General features: G+C 44.5%; 1 protein-coding gene across 7 annotated transcripts in view; it reads right to left on the bottom strand.

The window, feature by feature from the left end:
* NARS2 (asparaginyl-tRNA synthetase 2, mitochondrial) overlaps positions 1 to 26,071 on the bottom strand; it is a 54,189-nt gene that overhangs the window by 9,039 nt on the left and 19,079 nt on the right. For 5 of the 7 annotated variants that reach the window (XM_075140264.1, XM_075140266.1, XM_075140267.1 and 2 more), the window contains 6 exons: positions 13,178 to 13,310; positions 6,608 to 6,706; positions 5,309 to 5,346; positions 3,446 to 3,512; positions 1,806 to 1,946; positions 32 to 129 (listed from right to left, as the gene is read on the bottom strand). In XM_075140264.1, coding sequence (XP_074996365.1) covers positions 32 to 129; positions 1,806 to 1,946; positions 3,446 to 3,512; positions 5,309 to 5,346; positions 6,608 to 6,706; positions 13,178 to 13,310 — 576 coding nt within the window. Of the gene's footprint in view, positions 1 to 31; positions 130 to 1,805; positions 1,947 to 3,445; positions 3,513 to 5,308; positions 5,347 to 6,607; positions 6,707 to 13,177; positions 13,314 to 15,720; positions 15,906 to 23,978; positions 24,054 to 26,071 lie in introns of those variants that run through there. The other 2 variants (XM_075140271.1, XM_075140269.1) reach the window with 2 other exon arrangements.

Here is a 26,071-nt window from a genome sequence, read left to right as displayed (position 1 = left end):
TAGTCTCCTGGCTCCTGTGGGTTTTCCGTACCTCTGCAAGCGTGATTCAAGGCAGGGCAGTCGCTCCTCTCTCAAGCTGCCTCCACACAACTCCCCTATTCCTGGTACAAGGAGATCAACAGCTGCAACCTTAAAAGAAAGAAACCTAACATAAGTCATGCCGTATAGCCATACAGTCTACAGCAGAAGTACAGTTGACACTGGATGGCTGTTTGCAGAAAGCTACTGTAATTCTTTTATTGAGTCCAGGACACTTAGGTAAGTATTTGCAAATGCTTGAAAAGTCTTTTGTTCTCAGAAGAAGGCTACGAGGGAACTTTACAATGATAAAAATCAGTAAGCCTACAGAAAACCTAAACAAGTGCAGTGATGTTCCAGACTGAGGGCATCTACAGCAGGTGGTGTGAACTAAATCCCACCAGGTTACTCTGGTGACAACCTGTGCGTGTAGGCAAGCCTGTGCAGGGTATAAAGAACCCAACAGCAGCTCACAAGGAGCCAAAGACACACGGGCAAGTTTCCTGAAGCCCTCATTCTCTTAGAGTTTAAGCTGCTCTGATGCTTGTAACTTGTGTTTACCCCATCTGCCCCCATTCCTTGAGCCAGCTCTAGTGGTAATGATACCAATGGATCAATGGCACTGACGTGCTGATCCAAGTGTTAAGATCCCAGTGTTATCACCTATGCTGTTAGGTTTGGGCTGGTTTTCTTCTCCGTTTTGTTTTGTAGAAACAGCTGAACTGTTTCTAGAATTAAAGCCAGTAAAGAGACAGTGGCACACGGTGGGGTAGTCGCTCTTTTTAATAGAAGCAATGTTTCACGTTGTTTCAGTTCAATTGGGAAATCACACCTTCAAAGCATGAGACTTGCGGAGGAAGAGTTTACGTCTTGTGTCCATCTGCTATTTGAGGATTATGCGGATGGTAGATTTGGATGACAAGAGAATCACAGGCTGCTTGGAGCCATGCAATTCTAAGCATTTCAGCTAGTAATACAGAAGTCTCCCAGGAAAAGAAATAAACTATGGCAAATCTGTCTTGAAAGGACTTAAGCAAGAACTTAACGCTACCCAACTCCTGAATCCTCCTCCTATTGTTCCTGCTTTGGGGATTTCTTCTACAACAGGAAAACAACTGAACAGGATCACCTGATGGTCAGTCTTATCTTGGACTTCTTGACTTGAGGCTCAGCAGAAGACTATCCTCATCTGTCTATCTATCAGTAGGTGTCCTGGTTTCGACTGGGATAGGGTTAAATTTCTTCCTAGTGCTGTGTTTTGGATTCAGTATGAGGAGAATGTTGATAACACACTGATGTTTTCAGTTGTTGCTAAGTGCCCTCCTAGTCCAAGGACAGCTCCCGTGCCTACTGACTGAGCTAGGTACACAAGATGGGAGGGAACATAATCAGGACAGCCAGCCCAGCTGGCTAATGGGGTATTCCATACCATGTGACGTCATGCTCAGTATATGAACGGTAGGCGTGATCCAGGAAGTACCCATCGCTACTTGGTTATCGGTCAGCGCGGGTGGTAAGCAATTGCATTGTGCATCACTCATTTTGTATATTCTATCATTATTTATTATCATTATTTTCCCTTTTCTGTTCTATTAAACTGTCTTTATCTCAACCCACGAGTTTTTCTCACTCTTACCCTTCCGATTCTCTCCCCGTCCCGCTGGGAGGGCGGGGGGAGTGAGTGAGCGGCTGCGTGGTATTTGGCTGCCTGCCAGGTTAAACCACGACAGTAGGCTAAGACACATACCTAGCCAAAAAAGAGGTGGAAGTGTGACCTATAGACTCACTGTGTGTTGAGGTCCATCTTCATCATTGTCCCGCATGTAGAAAGGTTTGAGGTCGTATGGGTAGTTAATCACAAACACGGGAACCTCACCACAGTGCTTCACCAGGTACTTTTCATGTTCTGTTTGGAGGTCACAGCCCCACTGTAAAGACAGCAAAAAGAACCTGGGACCTTGGTGCATCTTGCCTGTGGCAAGAGACACCGCAAAATCTCTGCGTAGGAGAGACGTGCAGCTTTCAATAATCAAGCACAGCAACTTCTCACACAGGCCACTGGGAAAATTTACTAAGCAGACAGAGTTTCACGAGTTTTAAGGCAGAGCAAAGCAATGAAAATAACATGGTTTAACTTCCACAGAACAGGGCCAGATCATCCCTGCATCAAGCCCAAGCATCTGGTATCAAATCAGAAAAAAACCACAAACAAACAAACAAACAAAAACCCCAAAACCACACTTCACATAGCTTAAGGGAAATAGGCACCTATCCAAAATCAGCTTACTCAACCCAGCAAACCACCCTTATTTCAGTATTACCTCTGGTATACAGAAAGCAGCTTTACTAAGCTGACTGCTCTCTTCCCTGCTGTCTCCTGTAACATGCTACGTTAATTCTCATTTAAGAAAACCCGGTATCCTATCAATCAATTCTTTCTATCAGAAACCTTGGACATCTGCAATTTCCTTCACTTCTCCTTTCTTCCAGTGATGTTATAAATGCTGTGCCTTTTGACTAGAGACCTCCAGTCCATTATAGGATGTGCCAAGAATATCGGGGGAGTGGAAGGGGAAGAGGGGAACAGATACTCTGCAGACTCTCCTCATCTGAAAATATCCTGAGTTTGCTGTCTCAGATCAAGGTAGTACACACAGATACAGGATTTGAGGTTCTACACCCACTTGCACACAGAGACGAGGCAGCTACCCAACTGGCTATGAAGGTGGCTTCAGCCAGAGGGTTACTTTCCTCAAAGCATCAGAACGAGATAAAGACTAATCAGTATATACATGAGATGAGCACCACGACAAACACTCTGCCTGTTGGTGCGTGTGTTTGAAATTGGGCAAAATATGATTTTCAGAAAACCATAATCGGACAGTGTTAGAAAGACTAGCATGTGATTCTTTTTCGCCGTCAACATCTATACTTTGGAAAGACAAGGGATTCCCTTCACCTACATTTAGATTACACGGTATTTTGACATGGTTTTGGCTTACTAAACCTTGTGAAGCTTTTGGTGCTGTCCTAATATAATTCCTTTATTGGAGGATGATTACAGCAACCCTCCTTAGATGACTGCTACTGAATCCACAACACACTCGGCACTACTCGCATACAGGAAAGAGAAGCGCTTTTGCCAAGGCCTTGGTCCTTCAACAGCAAACTCATCGCTTCCTTCCCTGCAAACGTTACATGTTCTTCTGCTACAGAACTCACTCCTTATATTGCTCCCACTTCACCCCCAAAGGGGAAAAGTTACACCTGGGTTACAACTGAGCAAACACCCCAGGAGGCAGATGACCTGTGCGAAGTAACAACTCTTGTGGTATCAGAAAGAGAGAAATGAGATCTACAAAGTTCAGGCTGGCTGCGTGCATGAACAGGCAGAGGGACAGGGACAAGCCACCAAGCAACTATCTACCTCTGGCTTGAAAGTGAAAGTTTGAGAAGCTTGCTTCAAAATTTCCACTGCTTCATTGTAGGAAATTCTGCAAGAGAAAAAAAAAAGGCTTTAAGATAACTATGAAAGGAATAACAAGGAAGTTTTCTGGCTAAGTGCCCCACTGGAAAATTAAGGAGGCATTTCCCCACCACCATGCCAATTTGTGTTGTGATGTCAGACTTCCCAGCAATGCTTCTTTGGACAGAAACCAAAAAACATTTTCTATGGCAAGAACCCTATGTTTTCCTGTGCTTCAGCTACATGCAGGGCAGGAAGCCCTGAGCTCTCAAGACACTTTTCCGTATTACGATGTTGCATTTCAGTCAGAAATGAGCTCTGCAGAGAACTGCTTCATGGAAATTTGGGGACTTTTTTTAAGAAAACAATGTGCCCTCATCGGCACAGCTCCAACAACATAGCTCCATTGGTCAGCATGGTGTTAGGCAAAAATAACAGCCCGGAGTGCAAAGGGCTTGTAACTCAAACATTTTCATTTTACTTTGTAAAAATTGCAAGATTTTTTTTTGCAGCAATGTTTCTCTACTCCTCTGACAGATCTGAGAGCAGATTCCCCGCTGACTTCCACCAGTGACTTCCACCAGTACAGAAGAGCATCATGGCAGCGCAAACAGAAAAAGCGCAGTGAAAAATGCTGCAGGTTTGATAACTGGAAAACAAGACTCAATGGATGATACTTTTGCTGACAAGTTTTCCCACATACCAAACAAATGTTTGAGAGAGAAGAAAGAATAACCCAATCACAGTAACTTCATCTCTCCGTATCATTGACTAAATCCAATTATTAACCAAATTCCCTAAGGCGCACAAGCTCTTTACACCCAGCTACAAGGTTTCACTGATACAGGGAAGGCTTCTGGAGGAAATACCTCAGGAAGGGATATATTGCTCCATGTGTTTGGGTTACGCGAGGCCATGGTCCACACGAGGTATATCACTGGCACGGGTTCGACACATCAGTGATGTGTGTAAGCCAGGAATGCCCCAGATCTGCCAGCCGCTGATGAAGAGAGGGAGGGAGGGATGGGCTGACTCATTCTCTTTTTCCTTGGACCGTGGGAGAAGCTGAGCGCAACTCTGTCCTCTCAGGAATATCAGTTAGGTCCAAAGAGAGAGGGACTGAAATGGGGAGAGAGCGACTTCCCTGAGGTCGCCCATGGTGCCTACGCAGGCACGAGGCACAGGGAGGATCCATCACGATCCTGTTGCCCAAGCGTGGCTGTAGCTGCTGAACAGGAAAACCAGCGCCGGGCGCAGCAGCCCGACAACGTTCTGTGGGATAAATGGAGAGCACCGCTGTCCGAAGAGACAGGCGAGAGTAGGGAACAGGAGGTATTCTTGGGGGCAAAGGAAGGAAACCAAAACCCGTCAGTTCTTTAGCACACAGAGAACTGGGAAAAGGAGTTGCACGAGCAATTGGGAATAGAAAACCAATTGGGATTTTTAAATATCAAAAAAATACTTTCATAAAAAGGGAACCATTGGAGTGGAAGTGTGAAGGAAGGCAGAGCACCGAAGCCAAGACCAAGCAAGACAGTGAGCAAACCACTGCGCAGGCACATGCTGGAAGGAGGATACCCTGATAGAAAGGGAATCTTGTCCCCCGAAGCAAAAGCCAAAGGCCAGCAGATTCAGATGCCAGCCTCATGCAAAGACGAAAGGGCAACTGGCGAACAGTACAAAGGGAACTGCGATTCATGGTTTTTTGGAGACGTTATGCTAACCCAGAAGACATTGAGTTGGGAAAGAAAAAGAACATATACAAAATAGGAACTCTTTCCCCAAAAGCCCTCTTATAGGTCATTTTGAAATAGAAATACTTACATCACAAATTTCTTCTTCAGCATTTGTTCCAACCTGTCCTTGGTCAAAACAAGAAAAAAAAAAAATGTAAACTACTCTTAAGGGTTCAGGGGCCCAGAGGAAACTCAGAAAAGCCACCTCCCTCTAAGTTTCTATTTGTAGGTCTGCACTGTGTTCTAGATAGAATCATAGAATCATTTAGGTTGGAAAAGACCCTTAAGATCTTCAAGTCCAACCGTTGACCTAACACTGACAAGTGCACCACTCAACCATGTCCCTAAGTGGCCCATCTACACGTCTTTTAAATACTTCCAGGGATGGGGACTCAACCACTTCCCTGGGCAGCCTGTTCCACGGCCTGACAACCCTTTCTGTGAAGACATTTCTCCTAATGTCCAATCTAAACCTCCCTTGGTGCAACTTGAGGCCATTTCCTCTTGTCCTATCGCTTGTTACTTGGGAGAAGAGACCAACCCCCACCTCGCTACAACCTCCTTTCAGGTAGCTGTAGAGCGCGATGAGGTCTCCCCTCAGCCTCCTCTTCTCCAGACTAAACAACCCCAGTTCCCTCAGCCGTTCCTCATCAGACTTGTGCTCCAGGCCCTTCACCAGCTTCGTTGCCCTCCTCTGGACACGCTCCAGCACCTCCATGTCCTTCTTGTAGTGAGGGGCCCAAAACTGAACACAGGATTCGAGGTGCGGCCTCACCAGTGCCCAGTACAGGGGCACGATCACCTCCCTATTCCTGCTGGCCACACTATTTCTGATACAGGCCAGGATGCCGTTGGCCTTCTTGGCCACCTGAGCACACTGCCGGCTCATGTTCAGCCGGCTGTCAACCAGCACCCCCAGGTCCTTTTCCTCCAGGCAGCTTTCCAGCCGCTCTTCCCCAAGCCTGTAGCGTTGCATGGGGTTGTTGCGACCCAAGTGCAGGACCTGGCACTTGGCCTTGTTGAACCTCACACAGTTGGCCTGGGCCCATCGATCCAGCCTGTCCAGGTCCCTCTGCAGAGATATGGATCAAAATCCACTCCCAGTCATTCAGTGCTAAAAAGGTACCTGATTTTTGGAGCTGAGGATTCAGAGGCTGCTTGATGATGTGACAGCTACAGTTCTGCCACGCTTGCTAACAGCTACAGAAAGCTGTGTATCCTCTCTGTGTTGGCCTGAACAATCACTTAAGTTCAGGCTGACTTTTTTTTCTTCATAGTTTGTTAACACAGGACAACACAGTTAAAAAAAAAAAATTAAGCCTTCCTATAGACAAGAGCCCTCAAAATGCATAAAAGGATTGCAGCTCTTTCCTGTCACATTTATTACCTTCTGGGCAGGAGCTATGTATTTATGAAAAAGCTCAACATCACGAGGACATTTGGAGAGCACAGTGTTTGTCGCTGTCTTGAAAAGATCTTCCATAACCTAATAGAGAAAACAGGAGTTTTTAAATGAAAAATTAACACTGCTCAGATGTCCCAGACTATAAATAAAACACGGTACACATCAGCCAAAGGGTACAGAAGGAGCTTCTGTCCTTTTGCATGGTCAGACTGCATAAGAGGGTACCAGCTTGCTAAGGCTCCTAATTAGCAGGCTTGCTCAGTAGCTGAAGAGGAATGGAATCTGTGTTTCTGCTATGGGTTCAGGGCTTCACTGTCTGCTGATGGCCTCAGTACCTTCAGTCAGGTATCTCCAGTGAAAAAAGCACAGCTAAAATATTCAAGCAGCAGCCCTGGTCAGCCACAAACAGAAACGTTACAGCCATTTGTGGTGACTGGTCTCAGATTAATTATTACTGAGGTGCCTTTCCTGTAATGAACAATTCAGGTTTTCTGCTTTGTTGTTACAAGAGGCAGACCTAAAGGAGAGAGGAATAAACGTGTCCTGTGTAGAGCCAGCCCATCAAACAGATCCCAGCTAGAGAGACTCTGTGCAGTAAGAGCAAAGCAAGGAGAACGTGTACAGAGACCAGTAGAGAGCTAAAGCGGAGAACACATCAATGGAGGGGTGTTTGAGAAACTAAAAAAAGATGTGGTTTCATTTCCCTAAACTAATGTGGATTAGCTAAATGACATTAACATCCAATTTGGATATACTTATCCAGTAAAATGGGCTTCACCCATGAAGAAATTAAAATGCCATTTTGGTTCTAAACAAAAAAAAACACCCAAGTGGGATGCCACTGCATTTTTATCAACCAGTTTTAAAAGTAGTTTTCTCTTTAAGCAAAGCAGACCAAGACACTTGCTGTCATGCAGATTAAGAGTTCCCATGACTCCTCGTAGTCCCATGCCTGCACAAAGCAGGTAGTCGATACCTGTGTAGTACTGATGATCCCAACTCTTCTTCAAAATTACCCTCTTTATTCTCATCCCCTCTGTAAGCAACAGAGCAATGCAGCTGGGCTGCACGTCATCTCAGCCTGGGATGGGACCAGGTTTTTCCCAACAAAAAGCACCTCTGAAAGTCCTGGCACATTCCTGCTTTTTTCTTCTGTGAGCATAACAACTGCTTCATTAACTGCAGAGTTGAGAGAAGCAAAGTATCCACTAACGATACCACTGGGAGTAGCAGCTCCTTGACACTGCAAAGCCCAGGGGTGACTAACTGTGAAAAGATGAACCTGACGTTCAGTCAGCGGATCTGAGGAAGAAGCAGGTCTCTGCCTTGCAAGGAACCAGACCTTACAGGGCAAGAGGAACAAAAGGCACAGAAAAGAAGGTGGGCTACTGATATAAACAAGATGAGATTTCAGGCATGTTGTTCAAACTCTCACGTTTAGAAGAACATCCTTCATCACCTGTCCCAAACTGCTGAAAGACTGTTCTGCGCTGATTAACAACCTCTGCATCCCACCAGCCTAGAAAAGCTGGTAAATCAGCTCATTTTGACTCCTCTGGAACCAAACTCAGCCTTCAGACTCCTGCATCAATCTGGGCCCTCTGTTTAAAAAGGGAAGATCCTAATAAAGGAACAGCATTATCATATGCAGATGAACAGTTTTACCCCTACTGGTGCTCAAACACAGAGGAAATGAAAAGCTAGCATTCCTGCTGCTGAGCAGCAAATAACCACAGTCAGCTTTGAACTTTCTTCAAAGTAGCTAGAAAAAGGCTTATGCAAATGAAATTAGAAAAACTTCTTGGCAATTCATCTGGTTTCACCAGGCAGAGACGAAGGGATTTTACATTAAGCTTCCTCTTTCTAGAAAATGAAAGTATCATCTGGTTTCAGAAAAGCATGTTGTTTAATTAGCACTTTTTTCCTCACTGTGCGATAAAGTAACAATTAGGTTCCCACAGCATTCAACATAAGCAGCTTCCTCTTGTGGAAAAAAGATGTGGGTGGTATGGGAAAAACAATCTGAGAAATATTTCCAGGTTTGAGACTGAGGTTTTATCCTGGCAAAAAAGACAGACACGTGGGTCATGCATTGGCCTCCTCGCTGCTCTTATTTATGCCAAATGTGTACTAGGCACGAACAGTGGAGGGAAAAAAAGAAAAGGGGGGAAAAAAAAGTTATGGCTTTAAGCAGATAATATAATGACGGCCTAGAAAGTAGCCTATATGAAAAATGAGTGGAGAAGCACTGGCTTGCTGGTTTGAGGGAACGCTTGAGCTGGAGATACAGGCGAAGTGATTGGTTTGACTGTATGCTGTAAGAAACATGTTTGATAGGAGACGGGAATCACATCAAGTAGCTCATCTCAGAGGTGGGACTCTTGGTGTCCAAAAGCCCATTAATGTGGTTGCTTCATAATGGAAATGTAGAAGTGGTGCTGGTAGGAGGGCAGTCGAGGAGGACAGAGTTATAAAAGTTTTCCCTTCTCCTTCATCCCCCCCAGCCTTTATCTCTTGATTTTCACCTTTCAAAGCAGTTCAGCAGTATCAATCCTGGCCTTCCCCAATGTTGCTGTGGAACTGAACGGTTAACTTTCTGATTATTAGGAGCAGCTCCCAGCTGTATTGTTTAATTTTACTTGGATCTTTTGATATTGCAACTTACCCTCTTCCCAAATAAAATTATGACCTGAGTTGAAACAGAGGAAATCATCAACAAAACAGCGGCAAATGTCAGCAACAGCAATTGGAGGTGCTGTGCACTGCAAGAAGCGTTCAAATCATCATCTTTATTACATTACTTCCAGAAAAATCACAAGAACTGCCAGTAGGATTTTTGTTTATGCATTTACTTGGGGCATGCATATGGATGCAGTGTAGATCACAGGGTATTTACATATGAAACATTCACCAAGTGGACCATTATTTTTTGCCTTCATGCTTGCTCACATACACCGTACGTGTGCGTACATATACGCACGCACACAGAGGGGAGATTCACATCTGATCTTAGTCATAAAGTCTCCTCTCTCAGCTATGTAACCAACAGCTGAGGACCCACTTTGGAGAGATGCTGTTGTTATGAAAGGAAGGAGACTCTTGTCTGCCAGATCACTGCTTCACTGACCATCAAAGCTGAACAATAAATGCTGATGGAAGTTAGGAAACAGAAAGAGCCTCAGCTACGGCAGCTGGATGTCACTTCAGAGAAGGAACCTATAGCCCTGCAGATACCCCAATGTCCCTAAAGGGTGCTGCGCAAGACACTGGAACAAACCTTTCACATGTGATTACCAGTGTTTCTTCCCTTGAGATTGCAGTCAGATTTGCCCAACTGTCTTAGCCTTGGCACTGAAGACAGAAAGTACTCCGAGTGCAAACTGTTCTGGAAATCAAACCACACCCACATTTCAGATCCAAGGTCCCTGAAACTGGCACCCAAAATCAGCTTCTGTTGATTTCATTTCATGCCTGAATTCCTTTCTGTAAAACGGAGGTAATAATGCTCCGTGTCACTGGGCTGTAATGACAGCAAATTAATTTTGATGAAGTACATAACCAGTAGAAGACAATACTTCTGCCCTCAGGACAGCGCTCAAATACTGTGTGTTAAATTGTATTCTCCATCTTAAAGAGATGTATTCTCCATCTCTTAAAGAGACAGTGGTGCTAGGATGTGATCTTGTTAAGGAAGACTAACACTATGCATAAATTCCCAAAAATGCCCTCAGGAAAACTTCCTTCTGGCATTTCCTAACTTCACAGCCTAAATAATGGGCTTTCTTTAGCATGGTTTTGTATGTGCGCTTGATGAAATTCAATAATGACTGCATCATATGGCCTCTCTGAGACCCCATTAGTGTCATGAGTGAAGTGGGATCCTTTAAATCCACTGCACTGCCACGAAAGTGGAACGAAAAATAGAAGATAATGACCTACAAATACGGCTACATGACAGCACTGAAGGGAGAGAGTGGCAGCAGGCATCTCAGAGGACAGATGAGACTGGAGTCCTTCGACCTCCGATTCAGGGACTGGAAGGGCGATGGCTCTAGTGAGTCCAGACACTTCCATACAAATTGGACCCCTTCCACTGTCTTACCTGACCTTCTTCTAACTCACTCTCTTTCTCATCCAGTTTGGAGCAAGAGTGCCTTGGGGCAACTTAATTCTTGACTAGACTCTTCTGGAAAGAGGCCTCTCTTTAGATACACTTACATACACCCTGTACACTAAAGTAGTACACTAGTAGTACGCTAAATACTATCACCCAGCCACGCAGTGTAGAGTACTGCACTGAGCACATGGGACTTTCCACAGTAAGTATTGTGAAACCAGTATTGTGAGAGTTTAAGCTTCTTTGTAGCACTAAAACATGTTTTGGCACAGAAAAGTAATTTAGATTGCATGATCAAGACGCATGAGACTTCACAAGAACTGTGCTACTGATTTAGGAATAACTGAGCATTACTCTGTGCAATTACAGTGGGGAAAAAAGGCTGTTGCTTTAAGATTTCAGGCCCTTTGCTCCCAAATACATGTAACTTTGTTATTAAATCTTCTTTTTCATTTTATTTTGTCAGGAAAGCTATGCTTCTTTTGGAGCTTTAGCTGAGAGAAAGATCTCAAGCCTCGTCAGTGAATGGTAAACATCTACATCTTTGTAGCAAGGGTGTATTAGCAAACGCTTCAATATGTCCCTGAAGAAGCTGAGCATTACCAGCACACTAACTTGCTGAAGTTAGAGGTATTCAGTCCAAATGCTGAATACCAATTTTAAAAATAAATTTTAAACAATCCAGTTCTTTATGTGAGGACAAAGTTCAGATGCTAACCCTGGCCAAAAGCCCCCAAGGCTTTCAACTGGGCGTTTTGCACCGAACAAAGAACTTGCAGATGAAGACAAACAGACAAAATGCCCAATGGGCAGATACATGAGAGAACACTGAATTTAGGTCAGTTATGCGGGGAAAAAGAAACTTAACTTAGGCTTTAGAGCAGCTGTCAGGCTTTGGTTGGTGGTTTTGGGGGGGGGGGGGGGGGAAGGGGGTGTTCTGTTTTGGTTTTTTTTTTTAAAACAGAGATTGCCCAAGAATTTAAAAATAAACAAAACGGGAACTCCACTTCTGCAAATGAGAACATCACAAAAGTCAGCATGTTGCAATGTAGACTCGCTATGAGAAATGCAAAACAATGGCTGCTAAGAGACTTTCTGTTATAGGGAAAGATGCTTGTCAAAGACTTTGGGACAGAGGGAAGAAGTGAAAGAGGAGAGCACAAGCTGAGACTTCACAAGATGTTTAGCAACAACAAAAGCCAAGCCAAGGGGGGGAAGTTCCTCCTTTCCCAACAAATAAAAGCACTTCGAATTCCAGAACAGTTCTCAGATCTAACTCTCTGAATCGTCTGAACTGGCTGTCTGTACTTCAAAAGGCAAGGAATTAGGGTTCTCAGCACAAGAGTACAGGTATGTTCATGCTGTGTTCAAGGGCTCAAGCACCACTTAACAGAAGACCCTGCTTATTATACTAGATAAAAGCAGTGAAGATTTCAATCAGCTCCTGATTACCTAGAGAAACAGGGGGCTCAGGAAGTAAGGCATAAACATATACATATGCTATGTTCTAAGAATACACAAAGTTGTTCTGGAGAAAAGGAGAGAAAAGAAAGAGCGGGATGCTATTAATGATGGACCACAGAGATTCCCAACAGATCAGTCCACACAGCCCAGTGCCATCCAGACATCCAAGACACAGAAGCAGCACACACAAGAGAGAGTATGTCAGCTCTGCTGTCAAGCCATACTGACTCAGCAGACTGTATATGATCCAGGCTGAAGAAACCACCACCTGGATGTTATTTTATACATCTGTAGCCAGTGCCTCGGGTCTTTTTCTTTTTAAGGCTATTTCTCCAATAGCTTTCCAAGGAGCTTATCTGATATATGAAAGCATGTGTGGATGTTTACTCTCAAATCCTACTGGGCGTAAGCTGGCTTATGCTGAGAGTAGTACGATGCATTAGCATCCATCAGGTGGTTAAATTCAAGTCAATCCTGAAAAATCAAAAGCTAGCTGACTAAGGATTTCAGTCTTCTGCTAAAGCCACAGTGAGTAGTGTATGCCAGGATCTGTTGCTTCTACTTGAGATTTCAGTGCAGGTTTCAAGGAGCTCTTTACTGAGCACACCAAGGGACACACTGCAAAAATACTGCTCAGATTCACTGGAGAGATGCTGAAGGTTTTGAAGGGGAGAGTGCCACTTCCATTAGCACCAGTCAAGCACATTTACACATTTCCTGGCAATACAGCAACTGTGCAGCCTCCCATTCAGATGGGGGCTGTGTTCGCACCTATTATCTTCCCTTCCAAATCCCCTCTGTGGCCTTACCTCTGCTGAGCAAACCTTGATCCTTGGGAAGTCCCTGTGGAACCTCTACCTGGCTCACACAGGGTGAGAGGAGCTGCAACCTCAGTCGAGGGCAGGGAGCACAGCTCAGGGAGGAGGAGGAAGTTCTGGCACCAGCCCCACATAGACATTTGCAGTACCCACCTGTGTGATGTCTTCGAGGCTTTCGGTGAAGGACAACTCAGCCTCCACCATATAGAACTCAGCCAGGTGCCGGCGACTCTGCGAGTTTTCCGCTCGAAACGTTGGGCCGAAGGTGAACACGTGGGTAAAAGCCCTGCAGGGCAACAAGAAACAGGTAGGTCAGGCCCAGCACACAAGCGAGTCTGTTATATTGAAAGCCCCATCCACAAGCTCACTCTTCTCCCAGGATCTAGAAGCACTCATGTTTCCATTTCATCTTTAACCAGTTTAATGGCACTGTTGGGTATGCTGCTATTACAGTGCTTCAGCTGGGCATTAAGAGGGGTTATTCACACCTCTCCATGACTCAGCGAGGTTACACAAACCCTATTCAGCTTTCACTGAACACCTTTCATGCTCAGGACACTTTTTGTAGCTGTGTGGGAATTAAAAAAAAAAAAAAAAAAAAAAAAAGACATTCTGCAGAACCAGATCACTGGAGAAGCATCCAAACATCGCTCCCCTCGTCCACACCCCTTCACATTTGTTTGGCTGCAAGGTCCGACCTTCATGGGTGCTGTGACACCCCAGAGACTAAGAGAGCAGAGACGGTCCTGCTGCTGGAGTTGCTGGGCTGGTGATAGCACTGTGAGGGGGCTGGTGAAGCCCAGGAGGACGGATGGACGGTGTACAGCTTGCAGTCCCCCTCTAGTGGCAAGACCAAAGTTTATCGCCGAAAAGAGCCTTCGAGATAACGAACTGGGCTCCTTCCACACAGCTAAAAATGGTTCAGCTAAAAGGGGTCCCCACTGCAGGGAACACACCTGGGATATCATTTTATGCTGAAGCTTCCTATTATGAAGCTATTTCTTCAGCAACCTTCTGGGCAGTCTATTTAAATACATCCTCTCTTGTTCTGCAGTCACGTCATGCTGTGTTACACAGGATACAAAAGCCTTCTTGATTCTCCACTTCCTTTGTAGGAAACCTTCCTATCAAACAGCAACACACCTTTAAAAGTTTAATTTTTACCGTGGGGAAGCTGCACTCCAAGTGATACCTTTTACACTGTGGGCTACGAGCACTTGGGCATCCTCAAGCCAGCGAGAGCTTCCCAAACAGATGCCGTATAGCTGTGTTTCCTCCCATGCTGCATGGGAAGCAAACCACGATCGGGGAGAGAGCAAGCTGCTTCAGAAAAACCATGGACTGGGCAGCTGCTATCTTTAACTTGACATTATTTTTAGCTGTAGACAGCGTGTAGGAGAAAAAAAAACTGATCAGTAGAGATTAAGCACAGTTTAACACTCATGAAAGGATGCGTGCTAATTGCTGGGGTTGGCATTTGACTTGCATCTTGCTCTGCAAGCTTTCAACTTAAAGAGGATGTTCGCTCAAGTTTCTGCACAGACTAATTTTGTTAAACTGAAGTTTAAATAAACGCTACAAAAAGCAGCGTTTCTCCTTTGCCCCTTACGGAGGCATCTGCACTGCAAATAAAGGAACACACACATTCTGCTTCACTCATCTGTTCCTTCATGCCACATGACAGTTAAAGGTTATGATCCAAAGAAACAGCACTTTCTTTTTCCTGGAGTTGCAAGTAGTAAACACACCAGAAGAAAGTTCCAGGTCAAGACTCTGAATACATAGCCTGCCTGTAAGTTTCTTTTCTCCACTGGCTCTGCTTTCCCTGCTCCAACAAATGCCCTTTCTGTTTCTACTTTGCTCCCGTACCTGCACTCTCTCATACATGACCACAGCATCTACGATGCTAACCAGCTTTGCAGCAAACACCTTTCCTCACGCACCATTTTCAGCACGCCTCTTTTCCCTCTGCTGCCTTTCTCGCTTGCTGCGATATTACTGTAAACTGCCGTCACTTGATCATCCTCCTTCAAACTGCCCTTTGCTATAGTGTCTATAAAACCTCAGCAATGTTTAGATAAGTGATGTACCAAGACTATTACTCACTGCACAGGTCAGTATTATCTCATCAGTTCCTTGTGCTCCCCCATCTGTAGCCATCTGTTGTCTTGGGTTATAGAGAAACGCACGTTCTTCCTCACAAGGCCTTTTTGTTTTTTTTTCCCATGTTCCTACAACACCTGGCACAACAAGGTCTTGGATCCAAAGCTTAAGAGCCTCAACTGCTATAGCAATACAAACAACAAATGTGAAACAATGACTCACTCAGTCAAAATTGTTCAATGTTTAAGGCAGAACTGGTCAAAAACTTTTGCTTGCCAGGCCATGGAGGTTGGCCTGCAGTGGGAAACGGGAGATGCAAGTTCTTGTGCTACCTGTGCCCATGTTTCATGCTTTTGCTAAAACATTTAAATCTGGGGCTCTTCACTGAAAGAAAGAATTTTCCCTAAACAAATCAGTGTAGTCACAAGTTCAGATTGTGACTGGGCCAGGACTGGACACAAGACAAAAATATTTTGAAAAGCTTACAATTACTGAAGTACCCACCCAGGACTGCTGGGTTTGATTTGCAGGTCTCTAATTTCTCCCTAGCATGACGTCTTCAAAAAGTAACATTTAAAACTAAAGCGTGATACCAGCTGGCTAGCAGGAGATCCTGTCCCACAGAGCAGCAGTCTGGCTTCAGTGAGACACACATTTCTCAGCTGCTGTCCAGACGCAGGCGCTGACACGTCACTTAGCCAAGGTTACTGTGGCAGATGATAGTCTCCAGCAATGCAGGCTACCTTGAGCACTTTGAACTGTACTTTTTTCCTACTGAACAGCAGCTCAAGCATAATGACTAGATACTTATTTTCCAAGGGGCTCGCTGGCTGGAAGATACCTAAAAATAATAATAATAATAATAATAAAAAAAATTCTTATTGGTCCAAGATGTCAACTGTGGTCAAACACTTCACAGTCACAGACCGATTTTGTGCTGCAAGAATAAAGCCTCTCTGTGCCCGAGACGGAGCTTTTGGGGAGGACAAGTGCAGAACAACTCCCACAGGAACAGATTTCAGTCTTTTCTCAGCTCTAGGCGTCCTGCTGGGACCAATCTTCTCTAACTTGTAGGCTGAGCACCACCTACGTTTACAAAACGAACCATTAGCACTGCAACTTCATGGACTATCCCAAGGTGCTCAACAAAATCCGCATCTGCAGGGAGGAGAGGAATCATTCATTTCTCAGGCTAATTGTAAAGGGAGAAGATAGATACAAATAACTGTGAGAACTTCACCACAATCCTGGGACCCTGGCAAAGGGAAACTAGCCAGATGTCATGCTGGCAAAGCGATCAAAGGAGCGCAGTAAATGCAAGTCATCTGGTAATGGCAATGCAGCACTGACCAGCGGCCTGGACATAACAGAGAAACACAGCTAAAAATACATATAGTCACTGTTATCAACTCCAAGCATGAACAATTATTTTTTATCCAGGCATTCATATACTGTTTACTGTGTTCTGCCATTCAAGACATTAAGCAAATGCACGCTACACAAATCCGACCTTTATTTGTACTTCATCTGCTATTAAAAACCGTATCTGTGATTTGATACACTGCTGTATCACACTGAGCATGTATAAATATATTCGAAAAGAGGGATGGGAGCTGACTCTGCTCCGATTTCATGGTACCCAGGGCAAAACCAGTCATTTTGTTCTATGTGCATTCAGCACCTAGCACAATGGAGCCTCAGTCCAGGGCTGTGACTCCTATGCTCTACGATGCAAATAATCAATCATTTAACATTCCCAGACCTCTGCAAGACTTCCAGCATTTAAAAATAACTTGAAAATTCTGGCTAAGTCTCCAAAAGTGCCTAGGTCAGCTGGGGTTGTGGGCACTCAAAAAAAAAAGTCAGTAGTGCTAATTCCTCATCTCCAACAAAAGCACACACACAGGAGGGGAAAAAAAAAGCAAGCCCAATAATCTGTCGAGCCCTTTTCCTTAGCCATTACAGGCAGAGCAGTAATGTCTGTAATGCTGTCCTTGTACGTGCTACCAAAGAACACAAGAGAGGCTTTGAAACGAGTCCCTTTGCAGTTAGATTCACCCAGATCAGAGCTCTGGACAGCAAGCCCGAGTGCATTTATGCAGTTCACAGGCGCTGCCAGGGTCGACACCAGAAGAAGGCACAGAGCTGCTTAATTAATTGCTCCCTTTCTGGGACTGTATTTTGCTCTACCCGGTTCTCTGGGAAAATTTGAGAGCTTAACATGGAGGCCAAAAGAATACCCACAGCGCTCCCTCCGACACACTGAAACGCTGCAAAAGCCAGGGTCCCATCCTGCAAAACGCTGAGCTTGCTTGCCCCAGCCCAGCGAAGGGCTTAGCCACCTTCTAGGTACAGGCTCACAAGAGTCCCTTTGGACGCAGGCGGCAGCTCTTGGATGCGTTGCTGGAGCACAGCCGTCCTCCGCATGGAGGATCGCTTGGTGGAGGCTCGTTCTTGCACAGGCTGTATTTGTGATCTCCACCCTACGAACACCCAGGAAGGGAGAAACTTTCCCCTTTTCACCCTTATTTACACGCTTCTAAAACCCTCTTCAGAAGCAGCGACCTCTCCCCCTTTGAGAGCTTTGGGCCACACAGAATGAAAGCTCATTTCATTTGAGCTCGTTGACAATTCATTATTGAGGCAGTGATAGAAACCAATAGAGAAGTATAAAGTATCTGTGCCCAAAGCTGCTTAAAATCATCTTTTTAATTAAACTCATGCAATGTTTGTAGGCCTGAGCGTCTCTGCCTTACTGACAGTTTTTACACTGCAATCCAAATATAATTAATTGTGCCAATGGTTCCCAAGCCAGGAATGGATTGTGCTCCTTTTCTGAGCCAGGACTCCATGCTACTACCGGGGTAATAAAGACTTATTTGTGCTGTCGAACCAAGCGGATATAACTCTGAGCAAGACTATTAATCAAGAAGATGCGATCCCTGCACAGTCAGCTTACAGCCCATGCCAAGGTCACACCACACGGTAGCGACACAGCTGGAGGCAGAAGCTGGTTGTTGTGACTCAGGGCTAAGCACTAAACCACACCAGGACACACAGCTATTCATTTGTACCGTGCCCGCCTTCTCACCCCCAAATACTACAGGTGTCTGCATAAACACACACACAGTGATTACCCTGACAAGGTGAAGAGTTAAGCTGGAAGGTGATTTGTGCCAAGTCTTATCTTTGGCCATGCTAAACGAACACAACATGTGACCCTTCAACGCAGTATGTTCCACTCCTCCCAAAATCTAGATTGCAAGAAAATCTAGAAACAATAGCTTCTAACCCGAGGACAAAATAACACATGATGTCAGCAGAGGAGGAAAGGAGAGCAAGGTGACCCTAAAGCCCAGGAGCTTAGCTTTGTCAGCCACACTGTCCTTTCCCTTAGGAAGGGAAGAAATTAATAAAGCGAGCCATCCAATTTAATTCCACTCTGTTCCGGCATGACCATATTCATTTTGAGGATGGAGGACCTGTCTGCTCCATCGAAACAAGCAGATGACTTTGCTCAGCTGCCAGGAGACACCAGTTGGCTGCAGCGCTTGACCCAAGCATGACTGGGATTGTTCAGGGATGCTGAAATTTGTATGTTGAAAGATGTTCTGGCCCGATGCAAGAAACTACACGGACAGAGACAACCATTCAAACATACCGATCCAATGCCTCCAGGGTCCAGTTTTTAGAGGAGCTGGAAACCCAGGGTTCCTAATGATGTTAGTGAGGTACGGGTGCCCAGCAGTTTGGAGAAGAGGGATAATGTTTTACATCCTTGAGCTGGGTAGACTGTGTTAAAACGAAACCTCAGAGTTGGACAGAAATACCTGTTTTTTAACCTCAATGTAAAAATAATACTCCCACTAGCATTGTTTGGTGGTTTGGATTTTGGACAATGAAAATGCCCATGTTTCTGTTGAAAAGGCGGCGTGGGGGGACTTAATTTTATCCACAAAAAAAAGCAGAAAAAGGAGTTTTAAAAGATTCCTCATAGAACGTGCCACTTCTGTCTGCCCTCTGAGGAAGTGCAGATGAGAAAAGATACATCTAGACAAGGGTTTTTATAGCAGTACGTGAGGCTTAGGCCTGGGCAGCAGAGCTGTGTGCTGAGTGCTAAGGTTTCAATTCACGCTGCGACGAGATGGGACTGTACTTCCTTTTGTAAGCAGCCAAAAATAAATACATAAATTAAAAAAAAAAAATGCTGTCTAAGTTCCCAGACAGGGACTGGGAAGTGCCAAACTTCCCCCTCAGCCAGTCAGACTGAAGCAACGCAGCAGTTTCCCTCGCTGCAACCTCCAAAGGGCAGAGACCTAGCATGCCCGCAGGGCTGCGGGCGCAGCAGCACCCTCCTGCCACGCTCCGGGACTGGCTCTCCCCCTGCCACGTCCTCCGCTTGCTTCAGCGGCAAGAAAAGAAGATGATGGGACAAGGATCCTCCCCAGGTCATCCACCTCTGCTTGAAAACGATCCAGGCACACTTGAGTAATTAACAACGTGACCCATATACCCTAATTATCTGGCAAAGCACCCCACAGTCTATTTATTAAGCCCCACAGCACACCTAGGCACTGTATTGTTAGTTTACAGATGGCAGGAGAATAGGGGAAAATCGAGACACAAAGGAAACAGAGTTACCCAGAGCCATACAACGCCTTCTGCTCCAGGCTCAAAGATCTCATCAGCCTGGGTCCTCCGCCCTTTTATGCGACACTTTTGTACTTTATTCTCAGTGGAGTCTTGTTTTGTCCTAGTTTTGGTATTATTATTTCTAATTAAAGTCAATAAAAAGACCAATTAGCAATGATAACTCAAGCTGGGCTGATGAAAGCCACCAGAGTAGCTATGCATTTATTCAAATAACCATTTCCCATGCCCTAGCTAACAGAGATCTTCTACAAAGGAGTGATAGAAAATGTTTCAAAGATTTAACAAAAACAGAGAGCAAATATCTCTTTCAAAACTTAATCATCGCAGTGACTCCTACTCTAAGCCATAAAAACACATTACCAACATGGGGGGAGGAATTGTGTTAAAACTTTTCCCTTTCAGAGTGCAAAAAACACATGTTCTCCAGAAACTGCATTATAATGGCTATGAAGAGCATTTATTTTTTTTTAAAAATCAATTTTTTTTCAGATGGACACTGGTTCTACGAACTCCACAAATATGAATCACAGCAAGAAGCTGCATCAGTGGGTGCATTACTGCACAAAGGTAGTCATGGTTCAGGCCACATTTCAAAGTTTGGGTGTAGCTATTTAACATCTCCACAGTAACTAAAATTCTACAGTAACTAAAGAGAGTAAATAACTGTACTAAAAAAAAATTTACTAAAAGCTATATTCAATGCAACACGTTCCAGCTGACTATGACATGTATCTATATCCATATTCTACTTCAGTGCAATGACAGCAAACCCTTGAAGAAATTCAGGCCACACGCTATTGGATTTGTGCATCTATTTTAAAGGAAAGCTGTGGGAGCAAACAGGGATGGAGCTGCCTGCCTTAACAACTCATACTGGAGCCAATTCTTGGGGCATGGAGGCTTCCCAAGAAGCAGGAGCTGCAGCCTGAACACAGGGCACGTTCACACTCTTGTAAGCAATCAAGTCTGCCACGGCATCGTAAGCCACTGATGGTCAGCTGAGCTGCAGTAACAGACCGCCCGCAGGCTTCTTGCTTGCCTCACTCGTAACGTAAAACAAGTTTGCAGAAGCCACCATGAATGTGGCTACTATGGTATGGGGGAACACGCGGGCAGAGGGTTATAACAGCCCTCTTGTAACTCGCAAAGCCACAGTTTCTTAACCCCCTCCAGCTCTCACGGTTTTGTCTGGGCACACGCATGAAGCTGAGCTGCAAGGCCCGACACAAACCTGGATGCTGGGATCTTCTGACAGGGATCCTACAGCACCTACCACTGCTTCAACCAGGGATGACAAGATGTTCAGAGAAGGAGAAAGGGCCATGCAGTGGATTCAAGACAGAAACAGAATGGTTTATCTTAGCTTACTTGTAAAAGGAGGACCAAGAATTTCAGCTGATGACAACTTTCACCAGGTAAGTGTAAAACCTGTTCTTCTGTTGCTACCTGCACATGATTTTTACAATCAGGAGACAAAATAAAGAGCACACCGTCCAAGACACTGCTGGGATTGCACTCAGGCCTTCATGCGTGGATCCCAGGGACATGGCTGACCTGCAGCTACTCTCAGCACACTCGCCATGCTTCCTGCAAGGGAATTACCTGCCTCCCCTCCCAAAAAAGTGGAGAGGGAGAAAGGACCAACAGCATACCCATGTGGATTGTAAAGCTTCAACCAGCCAAGTGACCCTAGGCTCACTGTTGTACCTATGGAGTTCGTGCATTGAGCCCCCCAGTAATACAAAGTCATTAACAATCATTGCAGCAGCCATGAACCAGACTGAAGCATGTGGTAATTGATTAAAACCAGACATGTCAGGGTTGCTTTTTATAGCTCCAATTAAGTGTCAGCCTAATTAATGGAAGTTAGCGTGCTAATTATAAGAGTCTGCATTGTGAGTCAAACTCAAACAAACGTTGTGCAAGAAATGTCAGAGATTTTTTTTCAGGCATCCAAGATAAATAATTATACTTATTTTTGTTAATTCTTAGCAACAGGAATGTTATACAACTGGACATCATTCCTGCAGCTGCATTCAAAAGTATTTAAAATTGTACAATGTAGAGCAAATATTTGCTTGAAGACAATGCAATCTGTTCCATCATTAGCAAGTCATTTTGGAATCAAATTTTAAGGCTGCATTTGCCAGACTGCTGAAAATGAAGCCTCTTTTATGGAAGGCGGCCTCAAACACATCTCTTTTCAGCTCTGCAGTGTTTTCTTAACACCAACCCGAAATGACAGCTATCTCTCTCCATCTCTTCCATGCTTTGAAAAGTACTGGCATTTTAAAAGTGAAATCAGTGTGATTTCAGTATCTTCTGAAACCAGCAGGAAATTCACTGCGTTCAGCTCTCTACAAACTCAGGCAGACACAGCTAAAATGGTCTGGATGACAGATTTTTTTAGAGCCTCTCTGCAACCAGAAAAACCAGTTGCAGGATTGCAGAGAATATCTGGAATAGGCAGAACAGTAGCAAAACGCATGATTGTTCAGAAATCAAGGGGATGCGCTTGAGGAGAGGGGAGTGGGATTAATTATGTTTCAACTAAACCAAGTTTGATAACTAGACATTAACAGGCACATGTCAGTATGAAAGGCTGAGATTTTTAGTTAGGCAGAAAAATACAAGTCCTGGGGAGAGATGTTGAACTGAAAGTGAACTACAGAGAGAATTCACCAAGATGGTCTTGTGGATGAGATTGGTGGAGAGGAAAATGAGAATGAAGCCAAGAACAGACTTAGAACAGAATAATTCAGGCTGCAAGGGATCTCAGGAGGTCACTGGTCCAGTCTTCTGCTCAAAGCAGGGTCAGTGAGAAGGCCAGACCAGGTTGCTCAAGGCTTTATCTAGCTGAGTCTTGAAAACCTCTGAGGATGAAGAGTGCACAGTCTCTCTCAGCAATCTTTTCCAATGCTTGACTGATCTTAGTGATTTATTCCCCCCCCATATCCTCTCAGAACTTCTCTTGCTTCAACTTATCCCCATCGTCTCTTGTCCTCCAGTCGTTCACCATTGCAAAGAGTGGGCTTTTCTTCTTGATAACCTCCTCGCAGGTCCTAGCAGGCTGCTATTAGGTTGCCCCTGAGCCTTTTACCCATTTGCAGGGGACTTACAAGAGCACGTAAGACAAACAAGAGAAGAGAAAACCTACTGAAGGTCTCGTAAGAGAAAAGAAACAGAGCTAGGGAGAGCAAGGAATGAGGAGAGAACTTATTCTGCAATTTAGGGAGGGGATAGTCCCCAGAGCTTTTAGGAAAAGCAGTTTTAGTTAAGCTCATGATGCAAACAAAGGGCAGAGCAGACAGCACCTGGGATGAAACGTGGCGCAAGGAAAATCAATGCAAAACAATGATGTAAACTATTAGCAAGAGGGGCTGAAAGGAGAAGAGCAGGTAGAGCTTATGGGAAGTGCAGATGGGTGAAAGGAGAAAAAAAAATATGAGTAAATAGAGCCAGTGAGCTGTACTTCTTGGCAACAATTGGTTTTGGCCATCTCCAGTATGCCTCTGAATCATCTCCAGCTGTCAGACCCTCCAGCCTAGTTCAGGTCCCCAAAGAGGCCTTTATCCTCACCGGAGGATCACGGGGCGAGGAAATACCACAAGGACTTCACAGCAAACCAATGACATTTAAAACCAGTTATTGGGACACACACAGTCCTATAAACTTCTACCACATACATTGGTTACTGATTCATCTGAGACCGAGAACACTGAAGGGGAGAGCTGTATTACTGAATAAAGACTTTTCTGGAGACCTTAAAGAGCCTATAGATTTATAGCAGCTGATAATGATTCAGACACCCTGAGCAGTCAACCTAGATGCCGTCACTGCAAAGATGAAGTACAATGAAATGAGAAGTTGTGCAAACTAGGCCATTCGTGTCATACTGATAGACAAGATGAACTTCTCTGACCTCGCCTTCAATAACAAGCATACACAGCACAGCAGACAGTCAATAAATGCAAGAACACCTCTCTTTGCACTCTTCCTCAAAGAAAAAGGTTGAAAACTCACAAATTATAAATGGCTCGCTGTTCTCTCCTGTAAGCAGGAATAGCACCAAGCAGCCCTGCCATAAAATGGAGCCCTGAGCCCTAGACAACAGGCAGGCAGGGGTATTCAGATGTATTCAGGGCTGCAGATGAACTCTCAGCAAGGACAGCAGAGGACTTAGTTCCAGACACATCTGGTAAGTCTTGTCCGTAACTCTCCTGCCCAGACTTTTCCAGCCACAGCTCGGAGGTTGCTCATGAGCTCTGTAAAGCTAAAAGCTAACTCCAAACAGACATGACTTGCTAGCTGACTTTCTGTTCCCTACTACATAAATCCCATGGACAAATTCTTCCCTGCCTCTCATACCTATCCTACTCCAGTCCTGGTTTCTAACGGACTTCTGCAGGATCTGTCTCTGCACTCCCATGTCCCACAGCAAGTCACAACAGGATACGGGCCAAGACTGGATGGGGAAGGGTCTCCCAAGCATTTCTACCTTGGTCTCCTCCCACAAATTCTCAGGGACCAGTTGTTCCTGAAAGTCTTAAGACTACAGCAAGTCAACATTTTATTTAAGCTAAAGGGAGTTTTTGAAGAATAGTTCCTCTTCTGGGCATGAAAAATTTAGTCTGGCTAAAACAAAGGGTAAATTTCACAGGATCAAATCCAAAACACATAAATCTTTACTGTTTTGGCTGCTTTGTTTATTGGGAAGACCAAAACATTTCTGTTTGGGGGGTAGAAGGACTCCCACTTTTTACTGCTCTGAAAGCATCATCACAACACATTCATTTGCCAAGCAGCTCTGGTTACTATTATGCACTTACATTCTTTGATCATGTTGGAGTCCCATTCACAGAGTAAGACCAACTTGATAACCACAAATAAAACCTTCAGAGCACCTAAAGGATTTCACAGTATCTAGAGGGTTAATACTGTGATGCATCACCTTGGTGCTTCTGCTTCTAGAAGAGCTTGATGTATTTTTAAAGACTAAGGGATTCGATACCACTTGAGCTGTAGGCCTCAAAAACTCAGTGTGCTTAAATAAAATAAAAATAAAAGGAGCAGGTTCACAGAACAACTATGCCCCATTACGAACAAACAACTTATCTAAATTTAGATGGCACTGGATCCATTTAAAATGCCTGTAAGAACAACACGCTACTGTAAAATAGGAACATGAAGCTGTAATGTACTGCATGCTGAAGAGCATTGATTTTTTTACCCATCCTTAGAGAACAAGGTGCACCTGAGTGATATCAATGGAAAAAATATTTAGCAGACAGGTCTTGCACTTGCCCAGTTTAGCCTTCTGCTCCATCCCAGAGCAGGCTGTGTACTATTTAAAGGGAACAGACTGATGTAAGGGAGCGAGATTGTATTTCAGGTTAATCATTACAATCCATACTTTTTCTTTGGACTTATTTGATTTGTGGAATTACGTCTTTCAATAAAGGTCACAACACATGACAGTCAATTAAGTCTAACACGTACAAATGCATGTCATCTCATCTTCTTCCAGGGATGCAAAAACTCCACCACCCCTACAGTTAAACAAACCTCTTCCTCATTACCCTTCCCCAGCTGATGTCTGAGATGACGCATCAGCCTTTGGCTGCCAAGTGACCTGTGCTTCTGTCACAGGAGCCAGGGCACCACATGAGAAACATCTTGTCCATCGAGAACCTTTAGCTTGAGTATTTCAGGAGACCACAGCCGTCTAGGTGGTCTGAGAAGAGACACTGTCTCCCAGAGATAACAAGCCAGGCAGAAAACAGCTTTCTGAAGAAATTTGTACCTTTTGATTTATATGCAAAACTGGCCCCTTGAACAATTTCACTGCAGCTATTTACCAGCAGCCAATTAAACTATGCAACAGTGATTTAATATAAAACAGCTAAGCATTTATTATTTGGTTCTAAATATTGGATATGAGGCATGGACAGCAAATACTAAGACTATTAGAAAGACTCGTTAGAACCTCCACATGAAAAGGCAGATCTTCCAAGTTCAGAATTTTCTAAAGCCAGGGTTTTATCCCTCTCACCTTCAGGAGATTTGCACTGGACAGTAACTAATCACTTTAAAAGGGATCTTAAAGTCACTATAAGTGCATGACGAACCCCCTTGGCAAGTGGCAAACAATTGCAGTGCTACCTGCCTGAGACTTGGTCTCTGACAGGCTTTACCAGCCATTCAGCTGGCAAGCGGTGATTTGGCTGAAGTACCACGACTGAGGAGAACCCACATTGCAAACGCTCAGAAAACTGTGCCTTCAAATAAGGG

This window comes from Calonectris borealis, chromosome 1, assembly GCF_964195595.1.
Source record: "Calonectris borealis chromosome 1, bCalBor7.hap1.2, whole genome shotgun sequence".
NCBI classification, from domain to species: domain Eukaryota; kingdom Metazoa; phylum Chordata; class Aves; order Procellariiformes; family Procellariidae; genus Calonectris; species Calonectris borealis.
Note: the sequence above shows the minus strand (reverse complement) of the source record. Positions and strands in the feature narration are given on the sequence as shown.